Source organism: Perca flavescens, chromosome 21 (assembly GCF_004354835.1).
Source record: "Perca flavescens isolate YP-PL-M2 chromosome 21, PFLA_1.0, whole genome shotgun sequence".
Classification (NCBI taxonomy): domain Eukaryota; kingdom Metazoa; phylum Chordata; class Actinopteri; order Perciformes; family Percidae; genus Perca; species Perca flavescens.
Genome location: NC_041351.1, coordinates 31,023,189 through 31,041,587, shown reverse-complemented (window position 1 = coordinate 31,041,587; position 18,399 = coordinate 31,023,189). Strand labels below are relative to the sequence as shown.

Sequence of the window (18,399 nt, the reverse complement as noted above, 5' to 3'; positions counted from 1 at the left end):
CAACACTTGCCCGCAAAGTCCAGTTGTATAATTAGCATGAACAGGGTTTATGGTCACTTTTTTCCCCAAGGAGCATGTTTTGCTCCCAAGTTGAAAATGTAGGATTGACTTACATAGACTACTGCTTTTACTGCTAAATTGTACAATAACACAATCATGTTATGGATACAAAACAAAAAAGAAACTGTAATGTTTTCTACATTCTATTGATCAAAAATTATCAGTGAAGAACCACGGATTAATTGCAGAGTTTAACCTTCATAGTGTAAAACGTGACACTACGTGAATGAACAAAAGATGCAAAACAGGAGGTAAGAGTAAATGATGCCTATAGGCTACATGTGTGCTGACTCAGATATAATTAGAAAAGTCCATCCAAAGGAGAATAAATAGTTGAAAGCAATACAGAATGCCTGACAGCCTTACTGCAATATATTCCATTATGTTTTTATATTTGGATTGTAATCTGTTTCTCTTTAAATAAAGATATTTGCAGCATACATTGATTCAGAAAAAGGTAGAAATAGGTGCATACAAATTCAACAGAATGCAGGAAATTAAGTGTTTAATGCTCAAAATTTTCAATAAATCATTTTAATTACTTTGCTGTCATTGGAATAAATAACACTTCAGAAAACACTTTAGAAAAAATCTCAACATAAATCTCACACTAAACTGAAAAGGGCTGTTACTGCAATTTTGTTAATTTCACAGGAAAAAACACTTATTATTAGACGAGGAGCCTAGGATCAAAATAATGAAGTTACTGTCTGTGTCTGACCTGGACTGGCACATGTTCACGTTAAAAAGCGTGTGCGTGTACAAACACACTACGGTCACGCGCAAAGTGTCCTGGTTTTAGCTCCAGGAAATCTGGTCACCCTACATTGATAGAGCCTGCGGCTGGATGTAGCTCTATCAATGAGAGCTAGCTCCTCATAGAATTCCTCTGAAATTCACAAATATTGATTAACTTGAAATTGGACACAAATTACGCTGAAAATGAAGCTAACTATCTGTGATTTGTAGCTAGCTACACATAGCTAGGACTGAAGGGACAGTCATAGCTAAAGAAACCCCCACTGTTCACAAAAATTCATTAACTTGAAATTGGACACCGTTGTTAGCTTTATAAGACATTTAGGGAGATGTTGTATAAGTGGCGTGATGAAATTCAAACTGTAAATATACATTATTTATGCCGAAAATGAAGCTAACTATCCATGATTTGTAGCTACACATAGCTAGCATGAAGGGACAGTCATAGATAACCCCTAATTTTCACAAAAATTCATTAACTTGAAATTGGACACCGTTGTTAGCTTTAAGACCTTTAGAGATATGTTGTATAAGTGGCGTGACAAAATTCAAACAGTAAATATAGCTACTCTAGTTATGCTGACAGCCAGCCTAGATTAACTGGAACTGTTGTAAGAGATTGCTGGTGTAACAAGCTCGCTGACCGCGCTATCACTCTCACACACGGGCTATTTAGCTAGCAGGAGGAGGGGAGCTGCAGGCCGGGATCTGAGGAGGAAGGCAGGCCGTGCAGCGAGGCAGCAACACAGGCAGCACCGGCAGCTGAACTCCGACACACAGTCTTACCAAATTTGCAATAAGCCATTAATTTTTGTAAAACGTCCCATATTTGAGATGTATATAGTTGATTTCGCGCTTAAAAAAGTCTCAGAAGTGAATTTAATAACGTAATAGCCCGACAAACAATGTATAACTTTGCAGTGAGACCTGCTGTCGAGTCTCCCATGTGTTTCTATGTAGTTTGCTCAAACCAATCAGCACGTAGCTCATTCTGAATATTCATGAGCATACCATATTTGGAAGAAAAGCTCTTGTTCCAAATAGAGCCATATTCACAGGGTAGTTAAGGGCCTAATAAAATAGCAATCGGGCAATTTTCAACCCAACCAATGTTACATACCCCATTAGGAGACCTTAAGGAACAGTGTAAAATACCCTATATAATCATTCTATCACCCCTTTAATACAATGTAGGCTACTGTCAAAAAAAACTGGAGCGTGAATTGCGTGAGCTAGCTGTATTTTCTGTTTTCTTCTTCTATTGGCACTATTTCCTCCACTACAGCAGCCAAATTTAAACCTTCTGAAAAGTGTTCGGTTCATTTTACACATTTGGACTTGAGAACTCTTTTTTTAGCTTTTTTCAAAGTTTTTCTGCACCGTCTTTTTTCTTTTTACGGTCCATGTGTACATACGGGTATTCATGAGTATGTGAGTATGGGTGTGTATGCATGTGGAGGTCATCTGTCATTCTTCTGAATGGAATTTGCACGCAATAAACCTGTAGCCGAGCCCGGCAATGGAGATTGAGTGCACTGTCAGCTGGCCAGGATTTATGGAGGCCGATTCAGCTGATTGGTGCTGGGAAAGCCGTCTGATAAAGGGTGATTAATCACCCTTACATCCCACTTTACATCCTGGTTTACTTCATCCCCAAACTAGATTAAATGCACTCATAACTATTCCAGAAGAAATCCCAATCCCATGCACTTTCACTTACAGGTGGGGATTTTTCATTTGGTGATAGTGAGAGAGAGAGTGATGAGAGCAGAAAGAGAGAAATAGAAACGCTCATCTGAGTTACTGGGAGTCACTGTAAATGCCTAAAATGTTAATTGATGAGATATTGTCACGAAACAACAAACAAAAGATGGAAGTCACATCTACAAGACAATGGTTAAGGTTAGGGTTTAGTGCTCAATAATCAAAATGATCTGAAAGAAAGAAAGCACACTAAGTGACAAGCCCTGTGCTGCTGCTCTGTGAGTTGAAGAGGTTCATTGGCCAGAAAGACACTTAATTGGGTAAAATGGCTGGCTTATTTCTATTTAAGTAATATTTACAGTGTATATAAAGTGAGTTCAGGTTTAAGAGGACAGATAATTTATTTAATGACAAAATAGACTAGTGTTGGACTAGCGTGTGTATGTGCTGTTGGAAAGATGGAGCAGTTTTTGTTTTATATGCACATTTAAAACACACAAACACACATTAACATGTCAGTCTGTAATCTGTGTCAGGATTACAATGTGGACTCATCTACAACACATGAAAGGAAGTCAAAGGAAAGACAAAGGAAAAGGAAATAAAGATAAAAAACAAACGGTGGAAATACGAATGAGCAGTATAAATAAGGATTCTACAGTACAGTATGCATTTTTCTTTTTAGAACTGTGTGATTCTTTACCTGCATAAAATTCAGGGCCATATACCGCTCCAACCACTGGATTCAGCTTCCAGCCTGCACAGGGGACAAATGTATGCACGCAAACACACACACACACACACACAGAGGAAATGTTAAACTTTCTACAGTATATGCACAGTGGCGTGCACTGTGCATATCAAACAATTGTCATTGTGTCACCAACAATGAAAATTGAGCCAATGCACCACGTTTAATGAAAATCATGACTGTAACTGGCTACACAGGATAATATTGCACAAACAAGCCAAGCACAATTCATTTGTTTACATTATTTCAAAGGTGCATATCTATTTTTTTGACCATATTTCTACTTTACATCTCACTATATTTATCTACTGTAACATCCAACACGGCCTCACGGCAGTTTGTGTAATGGTTACGTTGTTTAATCTATTGATACGTGTTCATGGGGACATCTGACGTTTGTTTCGTGGTGGCTAGGACGAAATGGTCTATACGGAGATTAATGGGGAAAGCAAACGCCACACCCGGGAGGGGGGGGTGTAGACGCCTCACATGCCGGGAGACGGCCGCGGGGGACGCGCGACAATAACGGGATGGCGGAGGTTGGGTTTAGGAAATAAACAACAGGGAAAGGACGCCTCACATGCCGGGGCACGGCCACGGGGGAGGACACCTCACACGTCGGGACACGGCCGCAAAACAACGGGGAAAGGACGCCTGACACGTCGGGACACGGCCGCAAAACAACGGGGAAAGGACGCCTGACACGTCGGGACACGGCCGCAAAACAACGGGGAAAGACGCCTCACATGTCGGGACACGGCCGCAAAAGGACGGGAAGGGACGCCTCACACGTCAGGACACGGCCGCGGGGAAAGGACGCCTCACACGTCGGGACACGGCCGGGAAAGGACGCCTCACACGCCGGGGCACGGCCACGGGGAAAGGACACCTCACACGTCGGGACACGGCCGCAAAAGGACGGGAAAGTACGCCTCACACGTCGGGACACGGCCGCAAAAGGACGGGAAAGGACGCCTCACACGTTGGGACACGGCCGCAAAAGAACAGGGAAAGGACGCCTCACACGCCGGGGCACGGCCACGGGGGAGGACACCTCACACGTCGGGACACGGCCGCAAAACAACGGGGAAAGGACGCCTGACACGTCGGGACACGGCCGCAAAACAACGGGGGAGGACACCTCACACATTGGGACACGGCCGCAAAACAACGGGGAAAGGACGCCTCGCACGTCGGGACACGGCCGCAAAACAACGGGGAAAGGACGCCTGACACGTCGGGACACGGCCGCAAAACAACGGGGAAAGGACGCCTCACACGTCAGGACACGGCCGCGGGGAAAGGACACCTCACACGTCGGGACACGGCCGGGGAAGGACGGGAAAGGACGCCTCACACGTCGGGACACGGCCGCGGGGAAAGGACGCCTCACACGTCGGGACACGGCCGGGGGAAGGACGGGAAAGGACGCCTCACACGTCAGGACACGGCCGCGGGGAAAGGACGCCTCACACGTCGGGACACGGCCGCGGGGAAAGGACGCCTCACACGTTGGGAAACGGCCGGGGGAGGACACCTCACACGTCGGGACACGGCCGCAGGGAAAGGACGCCTCACACGTCGGGACACGGCCGCAAAAGGACGGGAAAGGACGCCTCACACGCCAGGGCACGGCCGCGGGGAAAGGACGCCTCACACGTCGGGACACGGCCGCAAAACAACGGGGAAAGGACGCCTCACACGCAGGGAGGCGGCCGTGCGGAACACGCGACAATAACGATTTTCAGCATTTAATACTACTCGCTACCGTAGATGTGCCGTGACCACGACATATGCTTCCCATTTAAATACATTAGTTTACATTTTTGTCCTGGCAACCATGAAACAAACGACAAAAACATCCCCATGAACACGTATCAATAGATTCAAATAACGTGACCATTTCACGTACTGCCATAAGACTGGGTTGACATATCATACATATTATACATTAATATCTTAATTTATATTCTTCCTTTATTTGATAATGAATAAGAAATTTTATTCAGTTGTATTTTTGGTGTTTGGCAACAGTTTGCACAACCATCGCTGAGGCCAATAAAGCAGATTGACCAGAACTGAGAGAGAGAGAGAGAGAGAGAGAGAGAGAGAGAGATGAGTTGGGAGGACATAATTGTGTGTGTGTGTGTGTGTGTGTGTGTGTGTGTGTGTGTGTGTGTGTGTGTGTGTGTGCCTGGGGCCTGATGACAGTGACAAATGGAAAACCCTTAAGGGATCATTCTCTTTCTCTGCACCCTCAAACGGGCGGTGTGAATCTGTGTGTGTGTGTGTGTGTGTGTGTGTGTGTGTGTGTGTGTGTGTGTGTGTGTGCGTGCGTGCGTGCATGTGCATGTGGAAGAGAGGTGCAGACATGTCTGACCCAGGGTCCAAGGAAGCAGCCGGGCTTTGAAGCCACCCCCGTGAAATGCCTCGTTTCACAATCAGAATTTGATCCATTCAGTCAATTAACATTTGGAAAGTCTGGAAAAGCTGCATGTTTAAATTATTTGATCCGTTCAAGTTAGTGGTGCTAAACCAGAAGTAGAAAACTCGGCTGGTGGCCATCTCTGGTGCGCCTGCTCTACTTCTTTTATACAAACATAAGATATGTTGCTCTGTAGTGTAGCCAGGTCTGATACTGGCAGTGGAATGGAATGATGGGCAAGAAAACTAGACAATGGAAAAAACCGAACAAAACTATGAGTATTATCCATACATCAGAGTGGGAGAAATTAAAGCAAATCAGCTTTTAGAAGATGTGCAAAGGAGCTTGAAAGAGATGGAAATAAGGCTGAAGTCTTACCATTTGTATAAGGGTTTGCCACCTTTTTGTTTGTCATTACTCTGGCTGTGGCATTGTTGACCTGTCAGCAGACAGACAGAGGTTAGACTTTTTCTCACTCACACCCACACTCACTCTCACACACACTCACACACACACACACACACACACACACACACACACACACACACAGAAAATAATGCGCATACTGTAGATAATCCATATTACAACCACTCTCTATGCCATGCTGGTATTTTATCATTTCAGCAAGTGAGGCTACATGCAGTGAGTTAAAGGTGTGATGTTGAAACACATTCAACAATATCAGAGAAAATAAGTGAGAGAAAATATAAACATTTAAAACTGAGAATGAATGCCCACAGACATTGCGTTTGTAAAACCCTGAAACATTTTTCAGTGATTTCATGAAAAAGACCTGAATTACAGTTTTAGAGTTGTTCTTGATTTACAATGTAATTCCTTTGTTTTAGACGTTGATCTGCAAAGCCAAAAATACAGTGAGGACTGCAAAATTTTGCATTGTAATATGTTTTTACATCATTTAGCTGACGCTTTTTTCCGAAGCGAATGGCTTTTCATGTACAGCCATTGTGAAGCCATTGTTTATTTTGAATGCTATGTCTCCTTGTACTTGCCCCAGGTTTATTATTTGCTAATAATTTCACAATAGTGGCTCACAGCTTTTTTATACCTGACCCCCTGGCAGATTGAACTGCATGCCTCCTAGAAATTATGTTACACATTTTGCAAGATTAAATATGTTTTGAGGAAATGTAATGCTGTACAGATTACATTTTCTATTAACATACAAAGGAAACAAATTAAATTAATTTATTTGCCAAGAAACTAAAATGTCATTATGTCAGTATTTTATTTACTCAAAAGGGTGCTCTGGGTTAAACATGGAAAATTCTAAAGTGACTCGAGGGATGAGGCCCTACGTGTTAACTTTATTAACATGTAACCAAAACCACAATCTCTCTTCAACCTAAATCAAAGTGCTTTTGTTGCCTAATTCTAACCACATACAGAACTCTGGTCTGGTCAAAGTTCTGTGTTTTGTACACCCACCTCCCACCCAGTCCTCACAAAAAAACTTTACCATGGAGGATAATGCAGGCAGTGGTTAAGTTTCTTCAAAAATGTTACAAGGAAAAGTAGTAGTAGTAGTAGTGGTATTAGTAGTATATAAACCATTCCTAAGAGACAGGGTTGCTGGATGTGGGTTTACTGAATGTGAATAGCTGTCAAGGTAAAAACAATCTTGTCATACAGTAAATAATATTACTAATATAAACAGCCTTAAGATTCCTCTATTGGATTAACACTGGTGAGTTAAAATGGACAAATGAAACCAGAAGAAAAGTGAGCAGACGGATGAAGGAGATTATACTCCCCATGCCAGAGGATGGTGACATCAAAATGGAACACTAACTGTTAAGGTTTGAGGGCTTTAACAAAGTGTAAGGCACACTGGCATATAACTGATTGCCGTTTGGAAGGCTTTAATTTTTAACAGAGTAGATTATAACTCAAATTAAAACAACTTTGATCTCATGCACATTCCACAGACACAAACACATATGACACAATACATCATTAGCAAAGACTAATTCACCATTTGTGTAAAAAAACACTTCAACACAATCACACACCATTAAATAGGTCTGTCTTTCGTTTTGTCACACACACTTACGGATCAGGGTTCAGCATGCAGCGTTCAAGGTGCAGCAGGCAGGAGAGAGGTTATGGATGAAGAGAGGGAAGGGAGGGAGTATTGCAGGAAACGTCAGGCAGGCAGAGAAAGAGAGAATTGGGGGAGGAGGAGTGGAAAAAAGGAAGAGGGGGGCAAGAGGTAAGGAGGGACAGGAAAAGGAAGGCACCTCTATTTTGCGTCCCTCTACGATTGTACCATTTAGTTTCTCCCGTGCATGGTCAGCATCTGCACTCGTTTCAAATGTTACAAACCCAAAGCCCTGCAGTGGCCAGGAGGTGGGGTTGAAAATCAAGCAACAAAGGAAGGAAGTCCAGAAATGAAATGATGAAACAAATGGGGAAAAGAAAAGAGAAGAAAAAGACACAAAGCACTGATGAGAGAGCTGCAGGTAAAGAGGAGGTCTAGAAGCAGAGGCCAGAGAGAGGTCAGCCTGGTTAGACAAACATGAGAAACAGGGCTGGAGTTACAAGGAAAGTTGGGAACACAGGATATCAAACCACAGACAAGAGCCCTGATAATACTGGAATTACCTCCATCATTGTGTGTGTGTGTGTGTGTGCGTGTGTGTGTGTGTGTGTGTGTGTGTGTGTGTGTGTGTTTGTTATGTTCTCTGTTCCTTCTAGTATCCCAGACTCTGCTGCGCATGCATTTACAGAAAGAACTGGACCTAATTGAATTAGCAGATGGGATGAAAGCCTCCACATACACAGTGTGTTTGCGTGTGTGTGTGTGTGTGTTTGCTGTAGGATGCAGTTGCTCCGCTGGTGCGCAGAGGCCCTTTGGGAGAGCAGATAAGTGCCATACAATTACAATCTCCACGGCATCAGTCAGCTGTGACTCTCTGAGCCCCAGGACGCAGCTCGCTCATGAGACCCTGTCTGCGTCTCAGACTGGTCCTGGAGATGCAGCTCACTCAAGCAGCCCATATGCGGGTAAAACATGCCTCCAAACCCTAAACTGCTAAGCCTCATCTATCTATGTCAATGAGCTTAAAGCAGGCAGAGAGTGAGAGTTAAATAATCATCTCTGCTATAATTGATCTGGAATTTGTGAAAGGACTTAATGTTTCATTCTACCTGATGAGTGTTGTTAAAATGTAACTTCATGAGCTTGCAAAGAGACATATTAGGGCCATGAGCGCCTGTTTAAAACTGTTTGGTCTGAGGTTGTTTGGTCTGAGGTTGTTTGGTCTGAGGTTTTTTGATATGAGGCTGTTTGGTCTGAGGCTGTTTGGTCTGAGGTTGTTTGGTCTGAGGCTGTTTGGTCTGATTGGTCTGAGGTAGTTTGGTCTGATTGGTCTGAGGTAGTTTGGTATGAGGCTGTTTGGTCTGAGGCTAAATATAAATATACAAATAATAATGACAAAATAAATAAAATGTTTATCGTCTACCCTCAGGGGTGCTGATCACATAGTTAGTGTCCCCTACCTTCTTCAAAACTATGTAAGGACCACAAAATGACACATTCATACCAGACGCACGCTGTGGTATTAAAGCAAAGACCTAGGCTCCAACTGAAAAATGGCGGTCAAGAGTCAGATTTACAGTCTCTCATGGAAATGGCGGAGCAAGATCATAGTCCCCAGGAAACTGGACACAATATTTTTTTATCATGGTTTTTAACATTTGATGAGCCCGTTCAAGTACTCCCTGGGACTGTGGATGATACGCTGAAGAAATCACGTCATGAATGCCAAACTCACACCTGTGCCCTCGTCATGCTGCACCTGCTTTGGTAAAACTGAGAAAAGAAACCAACCAATGCATCTCTGATGGTCCTGGCCTGTCCTGTTTCCCAGAGGAACAGCCTCCGGTAAACTTGTCACACAGAGTTGTCACATCCATGATGGTCAACACATACTCATTATCTTTCCGCGTTTTAGGTAAAGGGCCAACACAGTCTATGACCACTTTCAAAAAAGGCTCTCTTCTGATTATGTTTTCCTACCAACTGACAGGAGTGACAAGAGCGACAAAAAGTTACCACATTTCAATGGAGTTTAGGCCAATAGAAATGTCTAATGATCTTAGCCTGAGTCTTCCTTATGCCTAAGTGGCCAGCCAATGGGGTCTCACGGGCTAAACATAACACCCCTTCTCGATAACCCTGAGGCACAACGATCTGTTCATACACCCTTCACTCGTCGGTAGTGGGTTGTGCAAGAGGTCTTCACTTCCTCATAAAGACATCTTTGAGGTAGAATCCCTCAGCTAGGTTTTTGAACAACATGAGAAAGAGGAAGCATGAAAAGATAAAGCTTGACTTGGAGAAAGCTAAGCTCGCTTTAGATAAGAGGCGTCAGGAACAACAAAACATTTTTGATATCCATAAGTGTTTCACTCTCGTGCCAAGGTTTGACCCTGAGAAAGTTGAACTATTTTTTCAGGCATTTTAGGCCTTTATTTTCATAGGACAGATGAAGACATGAAAGGGGAGAGAGAAAGGGAATGATATGCAGCAAAGGGCCACAGGTCGGAGTCAAACCCACGGCTGCTGCGTCAAGGAGTAAGCCTCTATATATGTGCACCTGCTCTACCAACTGAGCTAACCTGGCTGCAAAGTTGAATTATTTTTGAGATGTTTGCGAAAGTCACAATGCAGTGAGGATGGCCTAAAAAGGAATGGGTAATTATGATTCCAGGGTCCCCAATAGGCAAAGCTCAGGCAGCTTATGTTGCTCTAGACCCCAGTGAGGTTGCCGATTACGGTAAGCAGTATTAAAAGCTTACGAGCTAGTCCCAGAGGCATATAGACTGCGATTAAAGACCGAAAAAATTAATACCTGGTTAAACCCACGTAGACTTTGCATGTCAACAAGAGGTAGCTTTTGATCAATGGCTAAGAGCGAATGAACTTTACGCCTTCAAGGAGCTGATGGTTCTCGAACAGTTTAAGCAGAGCCTGTCTAAGGTCATGTAGACCTATTTGAATGACTTGGGTGTTCAAACTGTGTATACAACTCTAATGAGTCCTCATTCATAACTCTATTCAGGATTCAGGACTCTTGGCGGGACAAACCCAGTGGTCAGGTTAAAAAGACAGGAAAGTGGTGGTGGGTGATTGTCTGTGAATCCTCAAACTAATGCCCGACAAACTAAGTCTTCTTCCTCAGTAGACATAATTTGCCAGTTGTGTCGAAAACCTGGTTACATCAAGTCCCGCTGTCTTGAAAAAAAACTCTCAGGAGAGGGTGGTTGTTCTGTACGTTGTATTATTATTGGTTTGAACCCTTTTCACAAGCAAGTAAAATCTATTGATGAAGCTTACTTGGAAATTTTATGGTTTCCTGTCTGATGGCATGGTTGCAGTTGAGGAAGGGGTAACTGAGGCACCAGTTACAGTCCTTAAAGATACAGCGTCAGATTTGACGATCTTCCTGAAACTAAACTTTCGTATGAAGGTGAATATGGTGCAAAATGTAAGAGCTTGTAGAATACAATGTGAGAACTTGCAGAACAAATAATCTGAACTTGTATGATAAAATATAAAATATTCACACACGTGATCTGAATTTGAAGTCACAAAAAAGAAAAAAAAACACATGAGAGCTTGTAAAACAAATCTGAACTTGTAATTTTTCAATTTGCACTTGTAGAAAATGTTCACACACCTGTATTCTGAGAAATACAGGTTTAAGTTAAAAATTGCACCCGGTCTCAAGCTAAAGCTGTTCCAGACCCCACTGCGAACCATGATGTAGTAGCCACAGGGAGGTATTTAGATCAGAGGACCCACCTCTAGTTGACTTGGCCGAAAAGGCAGAGACAGACTAAAACTTATAACACTATAATTACTATATATATATATATGTGTACACAATTTGGCTTACTTTCTTATGTTTTAAGTATAACAAGTACAATGCTTTAGTTCTTTAATCCATCTCGGTTTAGGGATATCTGTACACAAAAGTAAAATGAAATTAGTCTGTGGCACTGTAAGCTACAACTTTACTGCACAGTGTGCACTTGCAGCATACTGCTCAAGAAGCTGACACAGATAACAAAACATAACTTGCTCCAGAGCAAACACAGAGTCAACCCTGGTTCAACCGTGGTTGAGCCCTCGGTGTAACTGATTCTGGTGAGTGAAATTACTATGAGATTTAGCCGTTATGCACTGACCAGAAATTCTTCTTCTTCTTCTTCTTTTCAATAGTAAATTGGCACCGGGCGGAGCATTACTGCCACCTATTGTCGTCTGCCAAAATATATACCGGTTTGTTTTCACACTATCCGACCACAGTATAGTGGGACTTATTGAAAAAAACAGTAGTATAACTCACATTATTATAGTTTGATTTCACCGTTTCAATTGCAATGGCTGCAGCTTCCTCGCCCGCTTTGCATTTTGCTATACTTTGTCAGTGTGAACACACTATGCACTCAAAATATCAAGTGTAAGTATGTTGTAAGCAAATTGAGAGCAAATATATATATATCGGTCATGACCGAAAGAACGAGATCCAGGGTACAAGCGGCCGAAATGGGTTTCCTCAGGAGGGTGGCTGGCGTCTCCCTTAGAGATAGGGTGAGAAGCTCAGTCATCCGTGAGGAGCTCGGAGTAGAGCCGCTGCTCCTTTGCGTCGAAAGGAGCCAGTTGAGGTGGTTCGGGCATCTGGTAAGGATGCCCCCTGGGCGCCTCCCTAGGGAGGTGTTCCAGGCACGTCCAGCTGGGAGGAGGCCTCGGGGAAGACCCAGGACTAGGTGGAGGGATTATATCTCCAACCTGGCCCGGGAACGCCTCGGGATCCCCCAGTTGGAGCTGGTTAATGTTGCTCGGGAAAGGGAAGTTTGGGGTCCCCTGCTGGAGCTGCTCCCCCCGCGACCCGACACCGGATAAGAGGAAGAAGATGGATGGATGGATATATATATATATATAAGTGGGTCCCTGCTCTCAATATTCCTGGCCTACTTTGTCATTGTTGAGTTATGGTGAGAAGGCAGAGAATGAACTCCATGTGATATGCCTGGTTTGTTGGACAAGCAGCCTTTTAGCTTATGTATCCTGGGCCAGTCATTGCCCTCTAATTGCTTCGCCAAATAATATGTGCGAAAGCACCCAACGACGTGATCTCTTATGTATATACAGGATTCCCTGGCATAAATAACACATAGGTTTGCCCTTGAGAGGGGGAGCAGATCAAAATGTATTTAAAAGTGTGAAGTAGGAACAAAATTAATCCTTCTGACATTTAGTTACCATATTTAGATATGTTCACTGCTCTTCACTCTAATGCAAATTGTCTGCTTTCTTTTCTTTATCCTGTTCTAGGGAATGGGACGCAACAGATGCAATGAATATAAACAAGAGCTGTTAAAGGTGAAAGAGTCTTATGTAAGGAAACATTAGTTGGTTTCCTAAAAGACAATGGAGCGGACTGCTATCTTGTTAACTATATGTCCTCTGTGTCACCTTTCAATGATCATGCTGTGTATCCTAAAAGCCCCCAAATACACATTTGTTAATACAACCAGTAATCACTACATAAAAAATTACATTAATTTCCTGTTACTTTCTGTTGTCTAGCATGAGTATGTCATCAAGTCAAAATAATGCAGTTTAAGGTGATAGGAAAATATATGATTATGCAACCTAACTCACCATATTTAGACTAACATTGCTGGTATAACTTGTACTTTCTGGGGTATTTTTCCATTTTGACACTCTAGACAACCTGTGTCATTTACATATTGGCTTTTCACTAATGTGCTGATGCAGGGTCTGCATCTTTCTTTTTATTATTATTATTTTGTAGAATCATTAAATGTCAACACCATGATAAAGGTTTTTCTCTGTGTAAAAATGCCAAAGAAATGGTATGGTTGTTCAGTGTGGGTGTCTTTCTATATTCTCTCTCAAGGATTATCACTGCCAGAATAGGTTGCCACAGCTGATGATGCTGCCACATGCAGAGCCAGACCTGTCTACTAACACTGGAAACTGGAGAAAGTTTTGATTACTATATGATATTTTTTATTGTTAACATGAAAAAACACCACATTGGTTTTAATTATTTTGTGCAGAATGTACAGAGATGAGAAATGTAATGTTTTGATAGTTGTAATAACATGAATGGGAAGTCATTTATCATTTAAAATGTTTTTATTCAAACAAAGTATAAAAACAAAGGGTACTTTGTACCATTAATTCCTCCTGGGAATAAAAAAAGGAAAACTATGTAAATTGTAATAAATAACTTAAAAGTACCGAACAAATTAAGTATTTATTCATTGCACCCTGCTAGTTTTGATGAGAAATTGCATTAATACAACCGTTCTATTTACTGCCGCACGGTGGCATACAGTAAGGGCTCCCAAACTCACTTTTACGTTTGCTCTCGCATTAATTACTACTGCAACAAGAGTTCGCCGCCTAACAGGAAACGTAATTGTCAGACGCTGTGAGACAATGCTGACAGCTAAACGGTGTAAAGGTCTCTATTTCACTGTGTAGGATTCCAACACGAGACATACGACAGTCTGCAGCTGCCGTTGTCTGAAAAACAACACATATGTTGCGTTCACTTAAAATACGCCTCGCCAGTTTCGAGCTGCATTTATTTTAGTGTAAAATATCCCTTTCCCATGCAGTGCTTGTTTTTGTCGTTTACTGGTGAAATAAGGAAGAGGCTCAATATTTACTTTAACTTTATGTAATTTATTTATTTTTACAACTATTTGACTGAAATGGTTATCAGAAATAATTTATTTAAAAAAAAGACCAAAATGTTTTGAAAAAAACTTAACTAAAATGGCGAGACTTTTAGTCGACTAAAACTTGACTAACAATTTTTTTGGGCACAAGACTAAGACTAAATTAAAAATAGGTGACAAAATTAACACTACCATAATACAATTCTCTCTGGGCGATATGTTTTGACTCAGTGGATGTCAATTTTTTTTTAAATGTTAAAACAGTATTTTCCCATTTCCCATTGTCGACTACTCAATGTCTCCCATAGCTCCATGCCCAAAGATGCTATAAGATTGCTAACATTAGCCAACACATATATGAAAAATACACATTTGAATAGTCATTTCAGCATTCAATTAGTATTGATTGCTTTACAATTGGAATTTGACTTCCGAAATTCGTTTCAACAGCAAAAGTGTGTACTGAGAGTATATCCGCATACAATGTATTACTTCTTCTTGGCAGCGATTCATTGTAGCCTATGTCACAATGCTTTGCAGACTGCTAAGGTGTAAAAGCTGCCTGCAGGCAAGTGTCATTGATTCAGGTTCGTAATTACTTTTAGACAGAAGGAAAGAGAGCTGTGAAGACAGTGAGAGGAGTGGAGGACTGCAAGATGAGGGCAGGGGACAAACACAGTCAGCTGGAAAATAATGTGTGTGAGAGAGTGTGCATGAATGTGTGGTTACAGTGCACTTACCTTGGAGCCTCGCTCATTAAAAATAATCTCCACGTCTAAAATCTTGCCAAATTGCTGTGAAAGACAGGGAGGGAGAAGGAGGGCAGGGGATGAAGAGAAAAGAAGGGGAAGGAAATAATTAGAACATGATGACCTGCATTGTTCTCTCATACTCTGAAATAAAAAAAACACTAAAAAGATCAAGCAGTTAAGGCTCCAAATTAACAAACCCCTCTTCACCCGACAAGAAGATTATTAAAATATCCATTTGCACTTAATGCTGTGTTTGCTCAGTCGTGGTAATAAAATAATGTGTGTGTGTGTGTGTGTGTGTGTGTGTGTGTGTGTGTGTGTGTGTGTGTGTGTGTGTGGTGTGTGTTTGAGTGTGCATATATATGTGTAGGGGACTAGGGCTATGCAGTGTTAATAAACATTACAGTACAGCTCTACTGAGCCATCTATTCCTGTATCTCTGAGTAGTGAAGACTTCATGAGCTTCTTTTAATGATAAAATAATAACAATTAGAGATAAAATTCATCACCTTTCACACTCAACTTCTAGCAGCTCACCACTGGGCGCAGGAAGACTGGAGAGAACGATAAGACCTGATACATACTTAAGCTGCTTTTATCCTATAGACCTTCCACAATTACCTCTCCAGGAACCATTACCTTATCGTGGTGGAGAGGTTTTTGTCCTATGAAGCTGAGGGCTGTGTTGTCTGGAGCTGTGTGCTCCTGGTAGGGTCTCCCAAGGCAAAGTGGTCTCAGGTGAGGGGCCAGACAAAGAATGGTTCAAAAACCCTATGAGCCAACGAGGAAGAGGTGATGTTACCCTGCCCGGAGGAAGCCCGGGGCCCCCGTCTGGAGCCAGGCCCAGATGGCGGGCTTGTCAGTGAGTGCCTGGTGGCCGGGTTTGCCACGAAGCCCGGTCGGGCACAGCCCGAAGAAGCAACGTGGCAGCTCCCTCTCCAACTCCCTCTCCATCCCCCACTCACAAGCCCCCGGCTGAGCGCCGCTACGTTGGAGTTTACCCCGGTGGACGAGAGGGTCGCCTCCCTACGCCTGCGGGTTATGGGGGGGAAAACTCTGACTGTTGTTTGTGCATATGCACCAAACAAGAGTTCAGAGTATTCGGCCTTCTTGGAGACCTTGAGTGGAGTCCTGCATGGGGCTCCAGTGGGGGACTCCATAGTTCTGCTGGGGGACTTCAACATGAACGTGGGCAATGATGGAAACACCTGGAGAGGCGTGATTGGGAGGAACGGCCTCGCTGATCTAAACCAGAGTGGTTGTTTGTTGTTGGACTTCTGTGCTAGTCATGGATTGTTTATAACGAACATCATGTTGGACCATAGGGATGCTCATAAGTGTACTTGGTACCAGAGCACCCTAGGCCAAAGGTCAATGATCAATTTTATAATTGTTTCATCTGATCTGAGGCCGTATGTTTTGGACACTCTGGTGAAGAGAGGGGCGGAGCTGTCAACCAATCACCATCTGGTGGTGAGTTGGGTCAGGGGGCCAGATGGCACCTTCAATTCTGCCATCTGGACCTGGCTCAGAAGACTCTGGACAGACCTGGTAAGCCCAAACGGGTAGTGCGGGTAAATTGGGAACGTCTGCCCCTGTCAGACAGACTTCCAACTTACACCTCCGGCGGAGCTTTTCATGCATTCCTGTGGAGGCTGGGGTCATTGAACCCGAGTGGACAATGTTCAAAGTTTCCATTGCTGAAGCTGCGGCGAGGAGCTGTGGTCTTAGGTGTCTCAAGGGGCGGTAACCCATGAACACCGTGGTGGACACCGGTGGTCAGGGAAGCCGTACAACTGAAGAAGGAGTCTTTCCTATATTTTTTCTATATTTTGGTAGCAGTAACGGGCTATCCACAGCTTGCTAACACAAGCAGGAGCACCTGCATTGTAATTCGACTTGTGAAAAGGGATCGGTTTTTGGAGAAGGCCTCCATCAACGTTGCTACTAGCTAAACTAGCAAGCTACACGATGCCCTCCCTTAGCTGTTCACCTGGCTGTGACTCGTGCCTCCTGTTCAGCCAGAAGATAGTGGAACTTAAAGCCAGAATATCGACTCTCCACCAGATCAAGGCAAGTGAACAGTTCCTCGACTCCATTATCATTGGAAGTTCCCCTCACACACACACTGTCGGATGTCTTGATTCCACTGTGCCCTGCAATACTCTCACCCCACCACGCACTAATACAACCTCTGTCCCTGTTATCTGTTTTCTGCAGGATAACATGTAGTACTAGTATTATTCCAGTAACATGTAGTACTAGTGCTATTCCAGTAACATGTAGTACTAGTACTATTCCAATTATAATCAACAACAGACCATACAAAGTGGTGAAGCCCCTAAGTAATAAGAAGTTGACTGCAAACATAGTCAATTTAGCATCCAGTTCACGCCAGCCACAGCCGGTCCCAAAAGAAAATGAGACGGTGTCTGTTCCTCGACTAAGATCAGCTAAATCAAAGGTAACCAAGAGAGGGGCAATACTTAACAACCTAATTGGAATTAAAACTACCACTGCAATTATAGAAAAGGATAGGTAAATTAGATGTGGATTACTAAATATCTGTCTTCTGTCTTCTAAAACAGTACTAATAAATGAATTGATATCTGATAATCAAATTGATCTATTCTGTCTTACTGAAACCTGGCTGGGCCATGAAGAATATATTAGTCTAAATGAAGCGACTCCTCCCAATCATATTAATACTCAAATTCCTAGAGGCTCAGGCCGAGGAGGGGGAGTTGCAGCCATATATGATTCAAGCCTGTTAATTAATCCTAAACCTAAACTAAATTATAACTCTTTTGAAAGCCTTTTTCTTAATCTTCAACATCCAACACGGAAATCAGTACAGCCAATTATATTCGTTGTTGTCTACCGAGCTCCAGGTCCGTATTCTGAATTTTTATCTGAATTCTCAGAGTTTTTATCATGTGTAGTCCTTAAATCAGACAAAGTACTTATTGTAGGTGATTTTAATATCCATGTGGACGTTGACAGCAATAGCCTTACAACTGCTTTCAACTCACTACTAGATTCTATTGGCTTCAGTCAGAGTGTGCATGAGGCCACGCACTGTTTTAACCACACCCTCGACCTCGTGCTGGCATATGGTATCAAAATTGAAGATGTATTAGTATTCCCGCAAAATCCTTTATTATCAGACCACTTCTTAATTACTTTCGAATTCTTAATAC

At 42.8% G+C, this 18,399-nt stretch overlaps 1 protein-coding gene across 1 annotated transcript in view; it reads right to left on the bottom strand.

The window, feature by feature from the left end:
• LOC114548296 (RNA binding protein fox-1 homolog 3) overlaps nucleotides 1–18,399 on the bottom strand; it is a 144,816-nt gene that overhangs the window by 36,714 nt on the left and 89,703 nt on the right. Inside the window, exons 4-7 of the mRNA XM_028568150.1 lie at nucleotides 15,188–15,241; nucleotides 7,961–8,053; nucleotides 6,078–6,138; nucleotides 3,227–3,280 (exon numbers count right to left, since the gene is read on the bottom strand). Of these exons, the coding sequence (XP_028423951.1) occupies nucleotides 3,227–3,280; nucleotides 6,078–6,138; nucleotides 7,961–8,053; nucleotides 15,188–15,241 (262 nt within the window). The remainder of the gene's footprint in view (nucleotides 1–3,226; nucleotides 3,281–6,077; nucleotides 6,139–7,960; nucleotides 8,054–15,187; nucleotides 15,242–18,399) is intronic.